At 53.6% G+C, this 21764-nt stretch overlaps 9 protein-coding genes across 9 annotated transcripts; 4 read left to right on the top strand and 5 right to left on the bottom strand.

Moving 5' to 3' along the window:
• The first annotated feature begins 13 nt into the window (after positions 1-13).
• On the top strand, positions 14-2203 carry BJX68DRAFT_249637 (uncharacterized protein). Its single transcript, XM_071042150.1, has 6 exons — positions 14-351; positions 436-525; positions 577-705; positions 762-919; positions 969-1389; positions 1453-2203. Exons 1-6 carry the CDS (start codon positions 233-235, stop codon positions 2129-2131), a joined length of 1596 nt encoding a protein of 531 aa, XP_070892614.1. The 5' UTR covers positions 14-232; the 3' UTR covers positions 2132-2203.
• Positions 2204-2751, bottom strand: BJX68DRAFT_249635 (uncharacterized protein). Its single transcript, XM_071042149.1, has 3 exons — positions 2563-2751; positions 2316-2509; positions 2204-2261 (listed from the first exon to the last, which is right to left on the bottom strand). Exons 1-2 carry the CDS (start codon positions 2729-2731, stop codon positions 2463-2465), a joined length of 216 nt encoding a protein of 71 aa, XP_070892613.1. The 5' UTR covers positions 2732-2751; the 3' UTR covers positions 2204-2261; positions 2316-2462.
• A 1369-nt stretch (positions 2752-4120) lies between these two features.
• BJX68DRAFT_249632 (lysoplasmalogenase) lies at positions 4121-5354 on the bottom strand (the record flags this gene model as incomplete). Its single annotated transcript, XM_071042148.1, has 2 exons — positions 4121-4217; positions 4332-5354. The coding sequence occupies one exon, from the start codon at positions 5352-5354 to the stop codon at positions 4332-4334; it is 1023 nt and encodes a 340-aa protein (XP_070892612.1). The 3' UTR covers positions 4121-4217.
• A 1459-nt stretch (positions 5355-6813) lies between these two features.
• Positions 6814-7605, top strand: BJX68DRAFT_272993 (cutinase family protein; the record flags this gene model as incomplete). Its single annotated transcript, XM_071047333.1, has 3 exons — positions 6814-6996; positions 7065-7282; positions 7338-7605. The coding sequence occupies 3 exons, from the start codon at positions 6814-6816 to the stop codon at positions 7603-7605; spliced, it is 669 nt and encodes a 222-aa protein (XP_070892611.1).
• Positions 7606-9555: 1950 nt separating this feature from the next.
• Positions 9556-12296, bottom strand: BJX68DRAFT_280159 (beta-glucosidase H; the record flags this gene model as incomplete). The annotated part of the gene is made up of 4 exons (XM_071048881.1): positions 9556-9946; positions 10038-11474; positions 11531-12137; positions 12203-12296. The coding sequence occupies 4 exons, from the start codon at positions 12294-12296 to the stop codon at positions 9556-9558; spliced, it is 2529 nt and encodes an 842-aa protein (XP_070892610.1).
• A 261-nt stretch (positions 12297-12557) lies between these two features.
• On the top strand, positions 12558-14675 carry BJX68DRAFT_272991 (Zn(II)2Cys6 transcription factor; the record flags this gene model as incomplete). The annotated part of the gene is made up of 5 exons (XM_071047332.1): positions 12558-12826; positions 12890-13528; positions 13585-13674; positions 13735-13827; positions 13880-14675. 5 exons carry the CDS (start codon positions 12558-12560, stop codon positions 14673-14675), a joined length of 1887 nt encoding a protein of 628 aa, XP_070892609.1.
• Positions 14676-14717: 42 nt separating this feature from the next.
• Positions 14718-16703, bottom strand: BJX68DRAFT_280157 (Six-hairpin glycosidase-like protein; the record flags this gene model as incomplete). Its single annotated transcript, XM_071048880.1, has 1 exon — positions 14718-16703. The coding sequence occupies exon 1, from the start codon at positions 16413-16415 to the stop codon at positions 14718-14720; it is 1698 nt and encodes a 565-aa protein (XP_070892608.1). The 5' UTR covers positions 16416-16703.
• A 405-nt stretch (positions 16704-17108) lies between these two features.
• On the top strand, positions 17109-19023 carry BJX68DRAFT_259524 (general substrate transporter; the record flags this gene model as incomplete). The annotated part of the gene is made up of 4 exons (XM_071043707.1): positions 17109-17350; positions 17410-18440; positions 18539-18791; positions 18912-19023. The coding sequence occupies 4 exons, from the start codon at positions 17109-17111 to the stop codon at positions 19021-19023; spliced, it is 1638 nt and encodes a 545-aa protein (XP_070892607.1).
• A 180-nt stretch (positions 19024-19203) lies between these two features.
• BJX68DRAFT_259523 (sulfotransferase family protein) lies at positions 19204-20258 on the bottom strand (the record flags this gene model as incomplete). The annotated part of the gene is made up of 2 exons (XM_071043706.1): positions 19204-19980; positions 20247-20258. The coding sequence occupies 2 exons, from the start codon at positions 20256-20258 to the stop codon at positions 19204-19206; spliced, it is 789 nt and encodes a 262-aa protein (XP_070892606.1).
• Positions 20259-21764: the final 1506 nt, after the last annotated feature.

Genomic DNA, 21764 nt, shown 5'->3' with positions numbered 1-21764 from the left:
CTGCAAAATAGACTAGACTATCTCTCTCTCTCCTCTGGGTTAGGCCTGCTGTCTCAATCGGTCTAGCCCATCTCGTTGCAGCAGGATCCACAATTTGGCCCCTTGAGGCTGTGCTGGCCCTTTTCTCTCCCAGAGTCAAGTGAAGTGACTATCGTGAATCGACTCCATCTGCGTGCTCCAGTATCTCGCCCAAGCCCCTGATGGGGATAGACATTTTACAGAATCCGCCAGAATGCTTCCATGCAACCCAACAGTTCCATCTCAACACTACACCGCAGAGGCGTGTTTCGCGTGCAAGACCAAGAAACGCAAATGCGACAAACAATTCCCCGCTTGCTCGCGGTGCCGGCGGTAAGCACCTGCAGTACTCCTATAACTTGAGCCGAACAATTGGGGCGCGATGAAGGGCTGACTATGGACGCTGTGTGAGCCTAGAGTGGACCAGGAGTGCTTGTATGGAATAGCTGCCGATGGTGTCTATGGCAAAATTGTTCCGGTGACAGATAAGGGTCCGGGCAGGGCGAGGTACGTACCTGGGTCACATACAGCAGAAGAAGCTCGCTGATGGCTCCCCAGTCCGTACCATCCCTCCCTGAGCCTGGAAAAGCCTTCTCCGCCTACATCCGAGTGGGGGTCCTGCCGCCGGTGCAACAGACTGAAGAAGCAATGCGACAAGGCACTCCCATCCTGTTCAAGGTGCACAAGGTACTCAGTGCATTCACTATCGCTGTCCGAACGTGTTTGGTATTAATCCACGATAGACTCGGTGCCGTCTGTGTCTACGACAGGCTGCAGCGACGCCGCCTATTGAGCTCTCAGCACGTCTTCTCTCTCGATGCACCCTCGCTGAGCCTCGTCCCCCTGAGACTGTCCTATCCAGTCGAGTCAAAGTCGTACATTCCATCCCTTGTTCACTCATGTATGCCGCCGCCATTCCAATGCCGTCAGCTTATCTAACATAGTCACAGTTCAAGAGCGCATGGGCCTTTCAACACTGGTCGTCGAAACCGACAGCCTTGCCCACCACCTACGCTCCTCGTGGATCCGGCACGCGATGGTCGATCCATGCTTGATGCACGCCACGCTGTACGCGGCATCGGCGCACCTAGATACACTGCGCGATACAGCGGCCGGCAGCCCGGTGGTGAACTCGATCACCCTTTACCACCAAACGGAGACCATCGCGGCCGTCAACAAGCGAGTATCGTCAGGAAACGTCTTGGACGATGCAACTATCGCCTCTGTCCTCCTCCTCGTTATCACCGGGTCACTGCAGAAAGACAACGGTGCGACGGAGGCCCATCGCCATGGGTTGCTCCACATGGTCAGCATGAGGGGAGGACTGGAGAAGTTGGGGTTTGATGGGTTTTTAGCGCGTATGATTCAGATGTACGTTTTCCAAAGCATTTTGTCTCAGTCAGGAGGATCAGTGGACTGACAATGACCCATTAGGAATATGGTCCTTCCGGCGGTTGTCTTCGACCAGCTGGATGGCTTCGTCGTGGATGGCATGTACTCACCGGCAGCATGGAGTAAACTACCTGGACTGACTCTGGACCGGCTCGGACAAAGCACAAGCGGGAGTCCGGCGGTCAAGTTCCACATGACGGCGATCTTCGCGCATATCTGGGAACTGCTTCTGGCAGTTGACTGCGGGGAAGACGGGAAGGGCCAGTACCTATTCGATTTTGCGACGGCGCGCTTCATCCTCGATGGTGAATGGCCGTGGCATGAAACTCTACCCGACATGTCCAAACCTGAAACCGCCATGGTGCGGGCATGTCAGGTCTCCTTGCGCATCCTCCGATATCTCCTCGATGACCGGCTACTGCCACCCCAACGGACAGAACAACTCGTTGCAATGGTTGAGGAGATGAAGTCGCACATCACAACGACCGACTCAGCGACCTGGCTTTGGTACGCTCCGCATGCCAATCTCTGGGTTACAACCCTTGGCCTGGCTGTGTCTGAGGACGTTCAAGGGAGGCTCTGGTTCCTTATGCATGAGCGATGTGTTGTCATGTCTATGAAAGCCACGCAGCCGGCGCCGCACGAGATGGTATGGGCTTGTTATAGATGGTTGAGGCAGCTCATACGGGCGCGCGCTACGGTATTGTCTGCGCCTGTGTAGTGTACAGAGTTCCAACATTACTACCCGGTATACATATCTCAATCAACACTTTCCGTAGCATGACTATTGAATAATCGAATAATCGAATGAATAACCGACAAGCACTCTCTTGCCTCCAAAATCATTGGGACTATGAATCCGGGTAAGTAACAGCCCAGACACACCAAACAGGGATGTTGCTTACTCCTTAAACTGCTAAGAATGGACACCCTTCCCACCGAACTTCTCGATCCCTGTAATCTCAGGGACGATATAAAGATGATTTATCCCCGACGCGATCCCGACTCGGTCGAATTGTCGCGTTACGATATTCTCAGTGTCACATCTTGTTCTACGTACTCTTAGATCCCAGCAGTCCTTTTCGCGTTATTCTCTGGACTTCGATATTGGCATTGGACTCAAGCCTGGGCAAAAAAGAATCTGAGACATACTCTTTAGCACAGTTGTCTTGGTGGTCGTATCCTCATAACCCCAGAACCCTCCAATCGAGCTGCTGCGCTCAAACACCGTGACGTTGAAACCCTTTTCGGCGAGAGTTTTCAGCGTCACGAGGGCAGAGGCCCCGAGGCCAATCACCGCGAGTGTTGGCTTTTCCGGCATAGTCGTTTTTTGGTTGCAGATCGGACCACGTTGAGTGAAACAGGGCTGGGAGTTTGCAGTGGGTTTTGTACCCATCACGAACTGCCCACCGAGCACAGCCAATGGGAACGGTCGGGGCTGCTTCACCAGCGCGGAAGATATTTGTCGTTCTATTTTCGCATCTCTGACTGCCCTATCAAGTGCGTTGGGCTGGGGCAGTCTTCACTAGCGGCGACACTCCGATCCGATAGTTCGTGCGAGGAATCCTCATTCGGGCAGCTTCAGCGGCTGAAGCCGCTTTGTGAGACCCTTCAGCTCGCGGCCACCTCCCAACAACATATATCTTGTCGGGATTTTTATCTCTGTCTGGAGTTTTGAACCTGTTCAAACTAACCCTGAAGTCTTACCTTGTCGATGAATTCCTTCGCGCTGCAACAAAATGACGTCCGACCATGTGGCCTTTGCGATTACAGTCTCCGTGCTGAGTGCTGGAATCAGGGCAGTGAGAACGCCTGACCACGCCACATCTCAGCCGGCACCTCTTCTTGAGCTTGCGCGACAATACCCAGCCATCTGCCAGCTCATCAGCGATTTCTATGCAGTCATTACCCAGAAGGAGTGATTTCGTCGAGCTACTTTTATCGTCAGACTCGTCCTTGGCATACGAGAGCACTTGGCCTCGGTCTGTGCGTATCCTAAGTTTCGTCACTCTTATGTCTGTATCTGACCTCCTGCTAGGTCATGTGCGCCTCCCAAAGATCTCATTCTGTGTGGATCATGGAGAACCCCAGAAACCTGCGGCGCTCATTCCCCGGCAACTGGAAACCATCCAGTGTTTACATCCTCCTGCTGGCGCTCCACACGATACTGTACCCTTAAAAGCGTGATCATCCTTGCCGCAGGGTCACGCGACCACATGTCCACACCGTACAAGACTATGAGGAATCACGCTTTGTCCCCACTGCGGCACTGATACGTATCACTAGGACGCCCTGGAGGGTGGGGATAGACGCACTGCATTAGAGTGATATGCGTAGTGGGCCGTGGAAAGTCGTCTTGAATGAGATATGAGACTTTGTCTTCAAATTGTCACTAGCACCCGCGGAACGGGGTCATTGTTTCGCCTTGTTGTTTGTACTGAGGTCGTCTTTTCACACGCATAGCTCTGCGATATGGATATATCCATCATGATACATAGTTCCGGGTCCGTGCAGGAATAAGCTGAACCAGACGAAGCCCCGTTGCGGGTTTTTGACTTAATCTAAAGATGTCCAGTTGTACGTCAAAGGTCTGCGGGCCATTCTGGGAGGCAAATGACCCCTTGCCAGGCCTTATAATAACGTCATCTAGCTATGAACATTTTCATTTACGAGTAGCCATCCATCATCGCCATACCTACACACAGGGCTAGGTCGGTTCAAGTTATTCTCCTAGTATGTATCGGAATCCGTACAATTGCCACCGTAACCAGAATATGACCTCCGGGCCGACTCCGTGGAAGCAGCTTGGAGAAGCTGTCAGCAGAAAGCGCACAATATTTTTTGATCAACGTTCTTATAATACCACGTACCCAGCTCCGACCCTCAGTGTCCTTGTAAGCATAGCGCAACTGGGCTAAGCCCTACAATCCTTCCACAGTCCCAGCAATCACCATCTGGCCCCAGAAGTACAGCCCATACCCGAGGGCGATCCTCACGATACCCCGCTCGTTAGAGGCCCCCGGCCTAGTGTTCCCGCTCCCAAACGCATTGGCTGCGACAAAGATGTCGCTCACGACGAACATTGCGGCGCCGACGACTCTCTGAGAAACCAGGGACGCATTTGACGACACGGGCGTGGCGTCTGATACGGCAACCGCAACAGCGAACATGGTGCTGATGATTATCGCGTAGACCAGGACGAGCGGCTTCATCTCGGCCGGGAGCGTTAGGTTCAGGATATTGCTCCACACTGACGAAGAAGAGGAAGGATAGATGACGCCCAGCCATTTCGCCAGGACGAATGTTGCAACGAAGGTGGTGAGCAGTGCGGGATATGAGGTGGCCTGGGCGGTGCTCAGGAAACCGATGATATATGCAATGTGGGCTGCTGCAAAGGCGACAACCCCGGCCTGGAAAGAAGCTGAGACCTGATTACCGCCATTGCTGCTACTGGAAGTAGTAGTTGTTCGGTGGAATTCACTCCGGCTGGGTAGGAGGAAGAAGTCGCCGACCATAGAGCAGAGTAGGCCGATGGTTATCGCGAGAGTATGCGGAGATAGCTCCGTTGACTGGGAGTTGGCGATCTGGGTTATTGGGCCGACAAGAAAGCTGGCGGAGGAAATCATCTTGAAAAGCACGACCCCGCCATGGAACCTGGATTTGTGCTCCGAGAGGACGAGCAAGGGGAGCGATAGGAGCAGGATCCGAGGACCCACAGGAAGAGTGGTCGCGTTTGTTCCTGCCGGCATTTTGGTGGTGAGATATGCCTTGCAGGCGTCTGTCAGGAACAGATTTCCGAAGGTCATTCTGGCCTGTCCCGCTTTTTTAGGATGTTGCAAGGATCTGCTTGGCAGCATGTGGTGAAGAGTAGCAGCCTCGGCTAGAAAGACCCTACGTTGGGCCGTCTCGTGACATCTGAACCTCACCCACTGCCACTTACACATCTGCCACAGTTTTCTATTTGTACCTGGAAGCGTACTATGCTGTTTGGTCTGATGCTCAACCCGATAGTCGTCGACCCAGAATTATAGGTCTCTTTGTTAAGCGTCGAGAAGCGGCACGGTTGGTCGGCATGCGCCGCCAAGTTGAGCTGGTTAGTGTTATTCCCTCGGACTGATGGTAAAGCAAATGGGACGAGAAGAGCGCATGATTAGGTCTGCTTCCCTTGCTTGCAACGACAGTAGTTGCTGCGGAAAGTTTCCGACTTTCTGCACTCAAACTAATTTGGGGCCTGAATATATATAAATCCGCTGTGGCGAAGTAGCATTCTAGTGCCCAACTCCGAATCATATTGATTAGGATAGATAGGAGCTCTAGCTGCACGGTCGTTTCTCCAATGCCTGGATGTGATGTCAAGTGTTCTGGAAGAGTAATATGATCGGTGAAGCTGGTTCAATGAGGTGATAAGTATATCTATTTTTCTAGGCTAGTAACTGCTTGTCGCCTGCAATATGGGTTAGTGCCCTCGCCGCCATAGTTGCCATCGAGTTGTACCAATCCCGAGCCTTCACTGGTGGTATTCCGGATCCTGTCTAGTGCAAGGCACCGCTACTTTCTGGCTGTTATAGGTGAGATGGTGGGTCAGGTGTCGGTCATTGTATAGTCAAGGTATCCAGCGGAGTATTCTGAGACAAGAATTTTGCGCATCGTCTAATGGAGAAGTGAAACAAACTCTACCAACTTTGGGACCAGGGGCGACGTGGGATCTTGAGAGATGCCGAGGCCCGCCAAACCAAGCGCTGTGTTCGTCTTGGAAAAGGCTTGAGACGAGGACAAGCTTAGTACCAATTTTCTTATTCGATTCTTCCACGTTCCATGGCTGCATACACATTGTTCGGTTTATACTGTCGGGCGTAGACCAAGCGGCAGTTTCAGTCTGTGATATCTTCTGCCAAGGACCTCGGCAGACAGAAATGGCACTTGGTCGACCAAGTTTAGGCAACGCCTGCACAACCTCACAGATACGAGCAAGGAGACAAGCATCTCGGAAATGTGGGGTTGTCCAATTAAATAGACTTACCCCACCTTGACCATTTGTAGCACTAACCAGCATTCCATGCCCCGCATGAAGCCCTGGCTTGGTCGCTCTTTTTCACGCAGCTCATGTACGTCTTGGTGGCATTGTACAACGCACCGATTGGTCTCTCATGATGTTTCAGAGTCCGTATTGAGCTCCATCCACCGAATGTAGTTCCGTAGAGGAACGGCAGTTGGCGCCCGGTACTTGGATCCACGCCGAGCTACTCCTCTCCCATCCTGAGCATCCCCAGATCAAGACACGCAGGGATAACCCAAAAAAAAAGAGATAAATGCAGACATAGCCAACTGTAAATCTTCTCGTTTCAGAGAATAACCACCGCAGATCCAGCACACTTTGTCTCACGCCATTCGCCTTGCTTCAACATGCGCGTCAACGCCCTCTTCGCCGCTGTCCTTGCCGGCCTCGCCGCCGCAAGCCCTCTCCCCGCGGAGGACTTTCAACTTGAGCGCCGCCAGCTCCTGGACACAGCCAATGATGTGATTCTCGGAAGCTGCAAGGCAGTGACTTTCATCTTCGCTCGCGGTTCCACCGAGACGGGCAACATGGTACGCTGGCACACTCTCAGCCTAGGCCACAAAGTGGCTTCGTACACTCACCGCTAACATGCACCTAGGGCATAGTGGTCGGTCCAGGAACCTGCAGCGCCCTCAAGCTGAAACTGGGCGCTGGCAAAGTCGCTTGCCAGGGCGTCGGACCCCTATACATCGCGGATCTGGCCTCAAACTTCCTCCCCAAAAACACAAACCAGGTGGCGATTGACGAGGCCGCGAGCTTGATCAAGCAGGCTGCTACCCAGTGTCCAGAGACTCAGATTGTTGTTGGCGGGTATAGGTACGCGACTCATTCTGCCTGACAAAGGTACATAGTTTATCTAACCTACATCCAGCCAAGGAACCGCCGTCATCGACAACGCTATCCAGGCTCTCTCATCGGACGTTAAGAATCGCGTCAAGGGCGCAGTCCTCTTTGGCTTCACCCGCAACCTTCAGGATGGCGGGCAGATTCCCGGGTATCCCAAGAGTCAAACGAAGGTGATTTGCGCGCTGGGTGATCTTGTGTGCACGGGCACTTTGATTATTACTCCAGCGCACTTGACATATGGAGTTAATGCGGGCGAGGCGGCGAACTTCCTCGCGTCGCAGGTCGACGTCTGAGTTGATTTACATTCTAGGTCCGCGAATAGTCTTGTTCTTTGCTGGGCTTGTTGGTGGGAACGGGGCAGAGGGCAGAGGGCAGAGGGTAGGGGATGAGGAATCACTGATGTCAGGGAGAGATCGGGAGATATCTGTTGGAGTTTTGAGATAGCTATACAACAAGTGGGAAAAACGGCTAGTTACTCTCATGGATTAATTTATATCCACTTATGCTACGCTCTCTTCGGGGTCGAAGATGGCCCTTCAGCCTCCAGCTGCACCACCATCGCTGCACCCGCAAAGCCACCCGGGGCCAGTGCATTCATCACCGTCTTCGCGAGCACCGCGCAGTCCCTGGCCCAGGTACCGAGGTCTGCAGAACGGCTCTGTAATCTCAATTGCCCTACTTTGGCATCTTGCAGCCGAGCTGAGACGCAAACTCCACCCTTTTACTTGCCATTCAAGGTGTATGACTCCCATTGAGGTTCATCGGCTATCGTATGCTAGTTCCAGGGCCCTCTCTTCATAGTCTCTATAACTCGACGAAGAATCCACCCAAATCCACCGACGCGATTTGCTGCAAATGTTCGCTACTCGGAGTGGTTTGACAACCCCCTGGCCGGGCTCATACCGAAGTATGTCATTGCGTCTCTTTTGTTATCTTGCAGTTGCCATTGTACCGACCTACCTCTCGTGAATCAATAGTAGCACGTCCTTTCTGGCGACCATCTTCGGTCAACCGGACCCCTTCCCCATTGCCGAGTGGGCATCACTTGACGCGCCACTCTTACCACAAAGTCTCATCTCACTAGTGCTACAGGGATTAAACAGGTCCGGATCTGCATCTTCATTTGCGCGAGCTGTTTCACGATATCCAGGGTCTGGCTCATGAAGTCTGCATTAAAAGAAATGTCTCAGCTGCAGCTACCTCGAGAAACTCCGCTCAAGGTGCAAACGCGACCTCATCACACAAACAACCGGTCTCTCAACGAAGGAACTAGCCTTGCTACGAACTTGTTCCCTCTCCAGGAAAACCTTCGCATATCTCCTCGACACGCGCATCCCCTGGTGCTATCGCCAAATGGCTCGGCTCCTCGCAACACTCGAGGGCGAAATCAACGAAACGGAGGGGTCCACCTGGTTCACACATTGCCTAGAGGCTGTACTGTGGATTTCGGCCGTGGGCGCTGCCATGTGGATGGACCTGGACCGGAGGAAGCGGTTTATCTTAAAGGAGAAGTGTGTCGCGTCGTCGATCAGGCCGACGCGGCCGTCGGTGCATATTGCGTCTTGGTTTGGGTATCGATGGATGAAGGATACGCGGCTGGCGAGGTGTGGAGCCTTTCCATGAGGGTATAAGGTCAGATCAGACAGTGGGGTGGGTAGGTTGAATGTATATAGATTCATTGATAGAGCTTTGGATTCCGACGATACATTTCACAATACACATTCGTCAGAGGAATATATTAGTATTGGCATTGTTCGATTGTCAATTGCTCATTGTTCATCCTGGACCTACCACTAGCATTGGACTTTAGAGGAAAGACTTTGAATTTGAACTTCACCGTGTGACGTGTCAACAGTTTCATTAGATATCGGGGGATAACAAGACATATATATTTCTCCCGAAGCCTGCGTGAAAAGTTCCACCTGACATAAAAAGCCACATGTACCAGGGAAAATGGGTAGGTATGTCCTGGAGGCGTCTCGTCAACGGAAGGCCAACCGGAGGTGGTTGTTGCAGAGTTTCCTCCATCGTTTGGACGTTCTTTTGTTCTCTTTTTACTTCATTTCTTTGGATATACGGTTCGTTGGGATTCCTGGAGCCATTACACGCATGAGCTTTGTTGTACATAATTGGTCGGCGCCGGCTGGTTGATGACATCCATCTCTACAAAAGTCGGCTATATGGGGGTAATAGCATCTGCACCGGGGAGGACATGTCTTGAATATCTTCCCAGCGACTCTTGACTAAAGCCCAGACCAAGTAGTCGTTTTATGTAGGTCAAATATCCCCTCAAGCAAGATTTGCTGACTACTCGACCCGACCAGAACCCGATACTGGCCCTTCTCACAGACCCACAAATGCAGCTCCTGATCCCAATACGCCGTGGTGAATCGATCGAATGGGATCTCAACGCGGCGCGTCTCTCCCGGTTGCAGATACACTTTGGAGAAACCCTTGAGCTCCTTGAAGGGTCGAGCGATGGTTGGGTTTATAGGGCTGATGTACATCTGGACAGTTTCTGCTCCGGCCCGCGGAGGCCCATGGCCCGAGCCCTTGTTGGTTACGTTGAGATTGGCGGATGTGGCAGTAATCTCAAGGTCTGAGAAGGTGAAGTCCGAGTATGATAATCCGTGTCTAGTGGGTGGAACAATGGAAGTTAGCTTGGATGCCCTGATCTCAATGTGGAGCAAAATGGACAAAAGTCCTTGGCGGAGGAGACACATACCTAAATGGATAAAGCACATCGCGCAACACTTTTTCATAGTACCTATATCCAACATAGATACCCTCACCATACGTAACCTGCCCTCTATCACTGCCGAAATTCAGATACGTCGGAGTATCCTCGATGCGCCGCGGAAACGAGAGGGGCAGTTTGCCGCTTGGGTCAACAGCACCGAAGAGGACGTCCGCCAGTCCATTACCCACTTCATTACCGCCAAACCAGATGTGACAATGAGTCTTGACCTGTTCAGCCCAAGGGAGCATGTTGAAGGGGCTACCGCTTTGTGTGACTAGGATGGTATTTGGCGCCGCGGCGAGGACGGCGTTGATGAGAGGGGGCAGGGTGGCCGGGAGGTCCATATGGAGCCGGTCGAATCCCTCGGACTCAAAGTCACGTGTGAGTCCGACGCAGAGAACGGTCACATCTGCGCGTCTGGTGGCGTCCACGGCGCGAGAAATGGCTACATTGGGATCAATGAGCTGGACCATGCCTAGACGACCTGCTCCGCCGCCGAGGTTGACCACGCCAGGCTTGACGAGCTTTGAAGAAGGCCCGCTGATGAATTCAACTTTTATCTTGTACGATGTACCCCCGCAGAGGTGCACAGTGGCCTTTTCCTCGACCGTTCCCTTCCCGAAGCAAAAGTTGCCGCCTCGCTGTACACTGGTGTTGTCAATCACGAGCTTGTCGTCAATGTATAGATTCGCAGAACCGTAGACGGTGAGGCCGAATTTAAAGTCACCAGTAGCTGGGGCGACTAGATTGCCTTCAATGTCAGCGTAAAAGAGCTTGTCCAATTCAGGATGGGAAAAGCCCATTAGCTGCCACATGGACTCCTGCACAGTGGTTTCGTCAACGATGCGGCGATTAGGCACAGACGGGGGGTCGCGATAGAAACGTATTCGAAGTCCAGGGCATCCCTCTGGAGTTTGGATGCCAGGGGTAGCCAGCTCTGGTAGGAAAGCATGAGCCTGGGCGCCCGGCTCATAAAAGATTTGAACGTCGTCTGGCAGCTGGGCGACAATGCCCTGGTATGGCGAAACGGTATAGTATGGCTGAAGGGAGGCGGATCCTCCGCCACAAAAGGCGGCAGTCTCCATGTTGGGGCCTATCAGGGCGATGCTCCTAAAGCTGCTTTGATCCAACGGCAGCGTATGCGTCTCGTTCTTGAGTAGCACGACGCTATCTGCGGCGAGTTTGCGATTCAACTTGCGATCTGCAGGCAGATCTCGGGTGCTCTCTTCAGCGGACACGGCTGTGTTTTGGGCTCTCTGAACAAACTCGAGGACCTTTCGCGCTCGCTGATCAATGGTGGCGCGAGAGACATGGCGGCTCGAGACTGCCAGCTCTGCCAAAGGGCCCCTTAGCCTGGACGGCCCTGGCATCTCTAGGTCGAGGCCCGCGTTGAGAGCCTCGGAGGTCGAATATGTACCAAACCTGGACGATGGGATTAACATCAATGTAGCAACATCTGACCATTGCGCGTCACTTACCAGTCGCTCATAATCAAGCCCTGCCACCCCCAGTCCCGACGGAGAATATCATCCAACATCTGTCTGCTCTCCGAGACATGCTCCCAATTCACCTTGTTATAACAGGCCATAACCGCCCCCGGATTCGCATCGGCGATAGCGATCTGAAAGGGAAGTAAATGCATTTCTCGCAGAGCGCGCTCGCTGATCACAGCATTAATGCTGATCCGCTCCTGCTCCTGGTCGTTGGCGACAAAGTGCTTTATCGTAGATATCACCCCTGTTGACTGTGCGCCATTGATATACGCCGCAGCGAGCTTCCCAGTCGCATAAGGGTCTTCCGACAATGATTCGAAGCTGCGCCCCCCGAGAGGCGACCGTTGAATGCACATGGTCGGGCCCAGCCAGCAGTGCGCGCCCTTGGCCTTGCACTCTTGGCCGATGAGCACACCGGCTTGGTACAAAAGATCCTGGTCCCATGTCGCTGCTAGCCCGGTACCGCATGGTAGGCAGGCCGCTCGCACTCCGTTGAAGAATTTGGTGCCTCGAATGCCGTTTGGACCATCGCTGAGTCTAATGCTGGGCACGTTGAATCGGGGGAGGGGGGCCGTGTGCCAGAAGTCGATGCCTTGACAGAGAATTGATCAGCACATTTTCCCTCTCACGGATTGGCGAGTAAGTAGCTCGTCTTACCACTCAGCAGAGATATTTTCTCTGCGATGGTCGCATCTTGCAGGATTTGCTCGATATCAAATCCTCTGGGTTCGGACTCTGAATTTTGCGACATGTTGCCAAATTTAGGAGACCCATGCTGCCTGAGTCAATGTCAGTAACTTGTACCAGCGTGACAAGGGTGCTGCCAGGCCTTCCTCGGTCGGTTCGTGATCATACGCGGTTGCCGGGGGTTTTCCCCGATGGCGAGTGTGCCCCACCAGCGAACCGAGCCTACCCCAATTTTCCATCGGGGAAAGAGTGAGCGACCTCCAGGCTTTTCACCCTCTCCCTTCCCTCCGCGCCCCAGACTTCGGGCCAACTACCGACCATCATCATGCAGCATCCGCTTCAAGGCTACCAGGACAATCCCGCCCGACCCAGCAAGCGAGCCCGAATTGATGCCGCCGGGGCATTGGGCCAAAGGTCCAGTAACCATGCTCCGCCCCTTGCCCCACGCCAGCGCACGCGAGCAGCAATCGCATGTGTGAGATGTCGCGACAGAAAGACGAGGTGTGATGGGGGACGACCAGTGTGCGGGTATTGTGCGAGGACCAGCTCGGCCTGCCAGTATGAAATCGGCGATGGTGCCGGGGAGCGGACAATGTAGGTAGCGAAGGAGCCACCGACAGGGACACCAGACAACAAAGCTGATCCCGTCCGCCACAGATCCCATGACATGGGCGTCCAGATCCTTCAAGCCATTGGAGAGCTTACACAGTTGGTCAAGGGTACCACACAGGAGGCCCGACCTCGTGATGGCAACACCAGTGAGCAGACACCGAAGTCGGTGTTAGATCTGGAACAATCCCATCACACTGCCACATCGTCAGCCTGTCCACAAAGCCTGCGATTCTCCGAAGGCCTTGATAGTATCTTCACATGGCGTGTCTTCCCCTCGGGGCTCGACCCGATCCCCGTCGATGACGGGAAATCCACAATTCCCATGCCCGACGAGCTCCCTCCTGTCACACTATCGGAGCTCACCAGGCTCCAGACGAACTACCGCCAGGTGGTCCATAGTGTCAACCCGATACTGGATCTCGACACGCTGGATTACTACGTCACGCATATTGCCGAGAACGGGTTCGACTGGACGACGCGTGCCTGTCTCGTGGCACTTGTCTGCGCGATCGGGGCGATATGTCACGAAAAGCCGATTGAAACACCAGGGAGCCTTTTCACCGTGGCTGGAAACCAGGATGATGTGGAAATAGCGTACCGCTTCTGGAGTGTTGCTTGCAAGAGATTGGGGCGCGCGATGAGCCAGAAGACCCTGGAGTCAGCGCAGTGTTTGTGTCTAGCTGGGTGCGTTGGCCTGTTGCGTTCGGATGTTGGGGTCCCTCTATACTAACTACGTGTAGCATTTGGTTCATGTGCAATTTGCAGCCTCTGGATGCTTGGAATCATTTCACCATGGCGGGGAACTGCTGTTATGCTACGTTGATGGCCAGGTAAGTGCTCTGGGGACTCGCAAATCTGGGCTACAGCGTTTTAACCACCTACATGTATAGGAAATCTCGGCGTCCCTCAGAGCCTCAGACACCGCAGTCCCTGTCACAGGTAATCGAGGACAGCATCTTCTACACGGCGTACAAGTCAGAGCTGTAAGTGTACCTAACATTGGGGCCACTCATTCTGTGCTCATGCAATCTGCAGCGAGATACGATACGAACTGGCGATGCCAGGCTCTGTGCTGGAGCACATACAAGACCAACTCGTCTTCCCCTCGCCACCAACGCCCAGCCAAACCACGCAGCTCGAGAGCCTCGACGACGAGACTGTTAGCTGGTACTACTACCTGTCCGACATAGCAGCTCGACACCTAATAAACAATATCCTCAAATTCATAGCCAACACCAACGCCGGAGAGCCCCCAACCGAGCCCGAAGCGAGGTCCCTCCTGCAAAACCACAGAATCTTCAGATCGCAGCTGGATGCCTGGCACCAGTCACTCCCGCCACAAATCTCCTTTCCACCACCGACTTCCACCCTCGAGCCGGAGCCAGACCCATTCAAACGGATTCTGCGAGCTAGGTACCTCGTGATCCTCGAACTCCTGTGCCGCCCGTTTGTGCGGATCTGCCTCAACCACCACCTCTCTTTACCGGACAGCCTAATCGATGAAATCGCGTCGGTGGCCTCGTACGGTCTCCAGTGCTGTGTATGGAGACTCCAGGCCGTGCGTACCGTGCCCAGACTCGATCATGGCGTGTGGATCTGGGTGCGCAATAGCACGGCTTGTTCCATGATTTTGCTTGGAGCTGCGCGGAGCTCACTGTATCCTGAGCTCAATGGAGCGGCGCGCCTCTGGCTCCCGGGGAACTGGCGGGACGATGTTTTGGCGTTTTTGAGTGGGATGGAGATGTTCTCTCGCGAGCCCAGAGGCGGCGTGATGCACTGCTACAGGCTCATCTCTTCGAGCCTCGAAGGATTTCAGAATGAAGACACGTAGGGAGGAAAACTCAGTCCGCGAAGTCATTGTACGAAGAGATATTTATTCCACTGCGTTGCGCTCTGCCACACCAACGAGAGCACGCGATGACACCGCACCGATAGAGCGCTCAATCCATCGACCATCCAGCTCCCCCATCGCCACTCTCCCCGTAACTCGACCACCGACCTTGCGCAACAGCTCCCCCCTCAGAAAGTACGTTGGCGTGCAGCTCCACGCATGACAAAAACTATTATTCCGCACGTCACCATACGGACTGGCCTTGGGATCCTCGGCATCATAGCATTCCCAGAAGGTGTCCGCACCCGCCTTCACCATCCCGCCCCAGTACTCCTTGATCAACTTTATGCATTCGTCATAGCAGCTGACCATGAGAAGCGCTTCGCAGACGTAGTGCCATAGGTACGGTGTCAGTGGCTTTACGGCGGCCGGATGCTTCATCGTGGCAACTAGGGCCTCGCGCGCGGTCGAGCGCGGGAACGCGTCGGAGAGGACAAGCCATGCCGCGGAGGCGTAGCTGAGCTGGTTTTCTGGACCCGAGACAAATACGCCGTCTCTGAGGAAGACTGTTGCACCCTCTGCCATTTTGCTCACAATGTCAGTGAAGGGGGGTTCCTTCCCTAGGCGCTCGGCTAGGCTGTTGATGGCCCGCAGGCAGAACAGGAGGAGGCCGTGGGAGCCAGCAGATTTGTCCAGCCCCTTGGCCCAGTCGAGAAACTTGAATCCGGTGCTGCGATTGACTTCGAAGATGTGCGTTACTGGGTTCAGGTGGGCGAGTGCTCGCTGGACGCAACTGAGCACCGTGGGCCAAAGCGTATGTCCTGTCTCCAGATCCCCCGAGGCAACGACGTAGTCGTAGACAATGACGCTGAACAGCGCGTCGTAGTCGACAATATAGTCCGTTGATGGCGCCAGTCGAGGCGTATGAAAGAGACAAGCCGGGACTGATCCATCTTCCCGGGCAACGGCAGCAAACTGGAAAATGCATCGCTTGACGAGGTCAAAGTCTCGAAGCGTGCGGTAATTCGCCTGGGCTTGCAGCCGCAGGTCACCAATCCACAATCTCCGATCCCGCCGCGGGCCATCCTCAAAGACACTCTGCATGCAATCCCGCAGTGTGGAGATGCTGACATGGTCGATGTCCTGCAGTAGCTGGTCGTTGAAGTCAATTGCGTCGATGCGATGGTCTTGGCTGATGGCGCTCGTGCACTCGCACTTGATGTCTGAAAATGAGACCTTGAACTTTGGCGATGTGTCGATGACTTCAACGCGAAGGTATCGGAATGCGTAGCGTCGCTTTAGCGATATCACCTGCGGGCATTCGTCGACGTTGATCACCTCATCAGGGAGCCAGGCGGTGCTGATCCACGTGTGTACACCCTCCATTCCCATCGTGACATCCAGCGGCGACTCTCCAAACGTGAGGCGCAGTCTGCAAGGGGCATCCATATGCTCTCCCGACGATGTGAGCAGGAACGACAGGTAGCCGACCATATGGATGCCAAAATCGAGTATGAAATCCGCCCCTCTGCCCCAGGTGAGCGACGGTAGATCGGAGATGGCATGTTCTGATAGTGCGGGTCGAAGGCCGAAAGATGAGTGATCTTGTGTTGGTACGAAGGAGATGATTTGCTGGGGAGAGCGCTGCCAGCGCTGCAGCGTTGAGGGCGTGTTGACTGCAATGGCTTTGAATGATGAATCCACGCCCGCTCGGTCCTGATCGCAGACTTGTGGTGTCATTTTGACTATTGTACGTTCTTGCAGTGTCAATGGCTGGTTGAGGAGAGGCCACTAGAAAAAGGGGCAATGTTGCTGCTGGGATGGATCGAGCGCGAGACAAGTAGAGATTTCATGGACATGTAATGACGCGCATCTCAGGTGAAACTCGATGCAGCGACCGACTCGGGCATGATTGCCCCGAGGGATCAATTGAGTGTGCGTTGATCTCCAAAGATTTCCATCGGGGGATTCCCCCGACGCAAGGGCCACGAGCTTGGCTCACGAATCGAACTTGTCCCACACGTCGGGGAAGTTTCCGACGAGAATGCTTACCATGTGATTGAGAGTGGGTCAATCCACTGCTGCACCGAATCATGGCTCGCCATCGCTACTCCAACAGCTCGGCGCTTTATTGTTCCGACACCACACGATGAGTCTCGAAAAATCGGCAGCCACTGAACCAGAGGGACGAGACCGCATTGGTGACTCCTGGTGGTCGGAGGCAAAGCTTCTGGGGAGAGGATTGCCGTGCTGCATGCTGTATGGCATGAGATCTAGCCCCGTGGGGATTAATGCTGGACCCCAGAGCGACACACTGACTCCGCTACCTCGCCAAGCGGCAATTGATATATATATATTGCAGCAGCACCAAGATATCTCACAGTATTATCTTTGCCAGCAACGAAACTTCATCGACCGGTCCACCCGAGCACAATGGCTTTAGTCGACTCAAAGGCAGAGCCGGGACATGTAGATGTTCCAGGCGCAGTTGAAAAGGAGCATATCGAGGACTCCATCAAACCCGGAGAAGCAGCTGCCGATGCTGCTGCTCAAGGACAGGCGGTCTCGGGTTACGAGGGCTTGTCACTTTGGCAAACGATCAAGACTTTCAAGATCGCGACGATTGTTTGTTTTGCCGCTGCGTTTAGTGCCGCTACCGATGGGTACCAAATCGGGTACGCTGCAATTCTTCTCCATCAGGTCAGCGAGCTATACGACTAACATCCAGGATTAGAATCAATGGAAGCATCATCGCCAACCAGGGTTTCGTCGAGCAATTCGCAACCCAGGTCGATGGCAGCGGCAAGCCATACCTCGCCTCCCCGATCCTAGCCGGCTGGAGTTCGATAATGTCCGTTGGTCAGATTATCGGCATGGTGACGATCCCCTTTGTGTCCAGCCGTTTCGGGAGAAAAATCGCGATGTATACCTATTGGGTGGTGCTCATGACCAGTGTGCTCGCGGAGAGCCTTGCAAGGTCATGGGAGGTCTGGCTCGTCGCAAAGCTGCTGGCTGGCATTGGTGTTGGGTGTCTGCAGTCAACGCTACCAGTCTATATCTCTGAATGCGCCCCAATTCGCATTCGCGGTGGCCTTCTAATGTGTTATAGTTTGTGGTGGTCCCTTGGATCCTTCTTCGCTTATCTCGCCCTCCAGGCCATGGCTGCACACAGCCCCACGGTCTGGCTCATACCGATATACACCCAATGGGCGCAGATTGGGATCATGCTTATCATATACGTCTTCCTACCTGAGTCACCGGTGTGGTGCGCAACGCGCGGAGACAGCACTCGAGCCAAGCGAGAACTGCTCAAACTCAACCGGGATGTAAAGGACTACAACCTGGAGCAGCAATACCAACTACTCGTCCTGACAGTCGAGCACGAAAACCAGGTAGCCGCGGAGCAGAAGCAACAGCGCTGGTATGCTATCTTTCAGGGAACGAATGGCCTTCGGACTGCCATTTCGCTATGGCCAAACCTGACGCAGCAATTCATCGGACTTACCCTCTTCACCACCTTTGGGACCTATTTCTTCCAACAGGCTGGGCTGGCGGATCCATTCACAATCAAGTGCATCACCTCCGGTATCAATATCAGTGTCTTACTTTCAGTTGTTCTCTTCTCCGACTTCGTTGGGCGACGGAAGATCGCGTGTTATGCTACGAGTACGACCTGGACTTGCTGTGTGGTCATTGGGATCCTTGGGCTTGTTCCTCGGACGACGGTGACCAAGAACCTGTTCGTCTTGTTTGTTTGCATTTGGAGTAAGTCAATCCACTCACCTACATTTTCTCAACTCAACCACCTTTTCGGCTTTCGTTTTTCGTTTCCGTTCGTCGCTAACCAACATTCTCTCCACCAGATGTCGGCATGATCGCCAACGGCGCCGCGGGCTGGGGCTACATCGCCGAAACATCCGCCCTGCGCCTTCGACCATACACCGCAGGCTTCGGCGCCGCATGCACTTGCGTTGCGGGTGTGGTGATGAACACCCTGACTCCGTACATGGTCAACGCCAATCAGTGGAACTGGGGGTTCAAGACGGGGTGGTTCTACGCTGGAGTCGGTCTTCCGTTCCTTATTGGGACTTGGCTGTTGCTTCCTGAAACGAAAGGGTACGTTTGAATCGAAATTCACCGAAAGGATAAACTGGTTACATCCGGGTCGAGTTCCTGCTCGGATGGTACAGTCCCTAATGAGTGAGAGGACATCATTGCTAACGCTGTCGTCTTTAGGCGCTCGGCGGCTGAGCTGGACGAGCTCTTTGAACGCAAGATTAGGCCTTGGAATTTCTCCAAGACCGAGACGGCTACGCAGCGCTTGCTCAGGACTCAAGCGGAGATTTGAGGAATGGTTCCTGCGCGATTCAGGCAGCATTCGAGAACTGGCACCTCACCAGTTTTGCTGTGGACACATTGCGCCCGGCCAAAGCATACGCATGCAGGTTCAGTATTGGAGATAGTGCCTGCAGCTTGATGTGTATGAGCAATGATATAGTATTTTATGTACCGAATATATAAGAAATGCTCAAAGACCCCCAATCCCCAACACGCAGCCAGCACCGATAGCAACCACCACAACCCCCATAGCCCACCGTACAAGCCCCCGGCGAACATGATACTGTGCGACCCTATCAATCGCCGCCGAGTCGTTGACTTTTGGAAACGGTATATCAGCCGGAACCTCCTTCCCCAGCGCCTTACATAGCGGCGCCCACCCCTCCTTCACATCAAAGAAGACCAGTCGATTCTCGGGCACAACATTCTTCAGCCACTGAATATGTTGATGGTACAGCTCGACGCTTGGCCAGTCCTTGCCATATACCCGAACCCACTGCGCCGTGAGGGCCCTGATGTAGTTGGTAAAGTGTCGCATCCCGGGCAGCGGTAGTAGAACCACGCCGAGGAACCACATGGTCGCGAGCCCGGCTGTCTGGCCCATACTCTTATGCCACGCAGCTGGGTCCCGAATGGTACAGATGACGATCGCATCCGGATACAGGGTCAGGAGTTCGGGTGTGAACTGTGCGCACGGCGAGTCGGTTACGGCAACGTATCCATCCAGTCGCTCTTTCATCATTGCGAGCGCGGACCTGTTGTCTTGTGGCGACGCGCTGAGCCAGAGCTTTATAATCTGAATCCATGATTTAATCTCGATTGGGTCGCCTAGTGTGGTCTGTGTTCCGCCGTGGTAGACGGGGCCGTCGAGGAGGTGAGATAGAGCGGCGCTAAAGGAGGCTGTGCCTGTTCGTGAGAGGCCGGCGCCGATGACTTGGATTTGTTTGCCTGGTTCGGGGGTGGAAGCCTGTTGACCCATTATTTATGAGGAGTACTACCGATGTGGGAGTGAACATGGGAAGGGAAAAAGCTGAGGAGCGAGGAGATGATATGACAGAATTAGACACAAAGAAAATACAGTGTCACTGGCACTGCACTGCCACACGCTTTGCATACTCGTCCTAACGAGAAACGAACGAGCCAATGATCGGCAAGATCTGGGATAAGCTAAAGTCAAAAAAGATCAATAAATGGCCCACATCAGCCCGGGGACGGCATAGCGCAAGATTTAACCTGTTTGGTCATGGTCGGATATGAGCGCGCGATCAGCAGGAGATTCAGGATCATACCCACCGATCCCGTTCCCAGGGTCTCTTTCGTCGTAAACAGCCTCACAGCGTTCCTGTGAGTTCATAGCCCTCGATACCTAGTCCAGGGACCCCCCTCGTGGTCCACGGGGTGAAATTTGCCGTCGCGGTTTGCAAGGATCCAGAACATTCCAGTTCCCGGCCGATAGAGGGCGAGATGACCAACTTTTCCAGAGTGCTCGTATGCGAAAGCGAATGCCTGGTCCGCAGGAGACTTCAGGTCGTAGCTGCCGATTCCATTTCCAGGACTTCCTTCCTGATAGACGGGTCGAAAGTTGCCGCCATTGTTTTAAAGAATCCACATTATTCCCGTACCAGGGGGGTAGAGTCATCAGCTGTAGTTATGCAAAGGCTCTATTCACTAGAATCGTAGGTCGTATCCTCCAAGGCCGTTCCTAGGATAGCCCGGTTAATCCAATGGCCCGAAACTACTACTATCGTTCTTAAGAATCCACGTGCCAATAGCTAGCAGGTATAGCACGAGATGATCTGCCTTGCTAGAAGGCTCGTAATCAATGGCAAAGATTTGTTCTGCAGGGCACTTGGGATCGAAACCACGAATGCCCTGCCCCCGGTATAAAAGCATCAGCTCGGCTCTCAAGGAGCAAACCCTTCCAGACCCCGGGCGATAATAGAGCAGATGATCCATGCTTCCGCTGCGGTTATAATGGAAGACGACGATGCTATCTGCGGGCGACAACAAGTTCTAGTCACCAGTCCCATTCCCATGGTCACCTTCTTGGTAGATAAGTGGCTCAAATCCGGTTGAGAGAATTGGTAGGACGGGTACTGTGCGGGACAGCGCTTTTATGACATGAATCCATATGTACAGCTGAGTTGTTGGGCAACTTAATGCTGATGATACGCCCGAAGTCCGGGCCTCTCTTGTGTGCATCGCCTTGACTTCTTGATATTAATAAAGACTTGATGCAGAACACTACAGCCGACTCGGAACCATGGTAGTATAAGGAGTGCTCTGGACCTAAGAGGGGGATTCATAAGCAGTAATCTTTCCAGATGGTAGTGAATATTCTGTACGACGCAGGATAGATAGCTCATAGATTACCAGGTCAAGAAGGTAACGCAAATGACCATGGGGTGGGTTAGATAAGGGTTGTCGTTTGTTTGCCTGCATTTGAGTCTACATCATAATGCTTACTAGCTATGCCAAAAAAAATATACAGGATACCCCTTGCAAGTGATAACACCATTGGATATTGGCATTTCAATGGAAGAACCTACACCCTGTCCTTGCTACTGTTTAAGACCATCCGGCTCGTTCTTGTTCAGCCCGAGGGTCCAACCTCAATATGCACCTGCCGTGGGGGATTACTAAAGCATGCCGGCGTACCCTACATCTAACTTAGCTATGTGCGGAGATCCCAGTCAGAGCCACCATAAAGAAAAACTGCTGGATGATTGGCATCACAATGGAGACGGTATT

This window comes from Aspergillus pseudodeflectus (genome assembly GCF_044049435.1).
Source record: "Aspergillus pseudodeflectus strain CBS 756.74 chromosome Unknown BJX68scaffold_95, whole genome shotgun sequence".
Classification (NCBI taxonomy): Eukaryota; Fungi; Ascomycota; class Eurotiomycetes; order Eurotiales; family Aspergillaceae; genus Aspergillus; species Aspergillus pseudodeflectus.
Note: the sequence above shows the minus strand (reverse complement) of the source record. Positions and strands in the feature narration are given on the sequence as shown.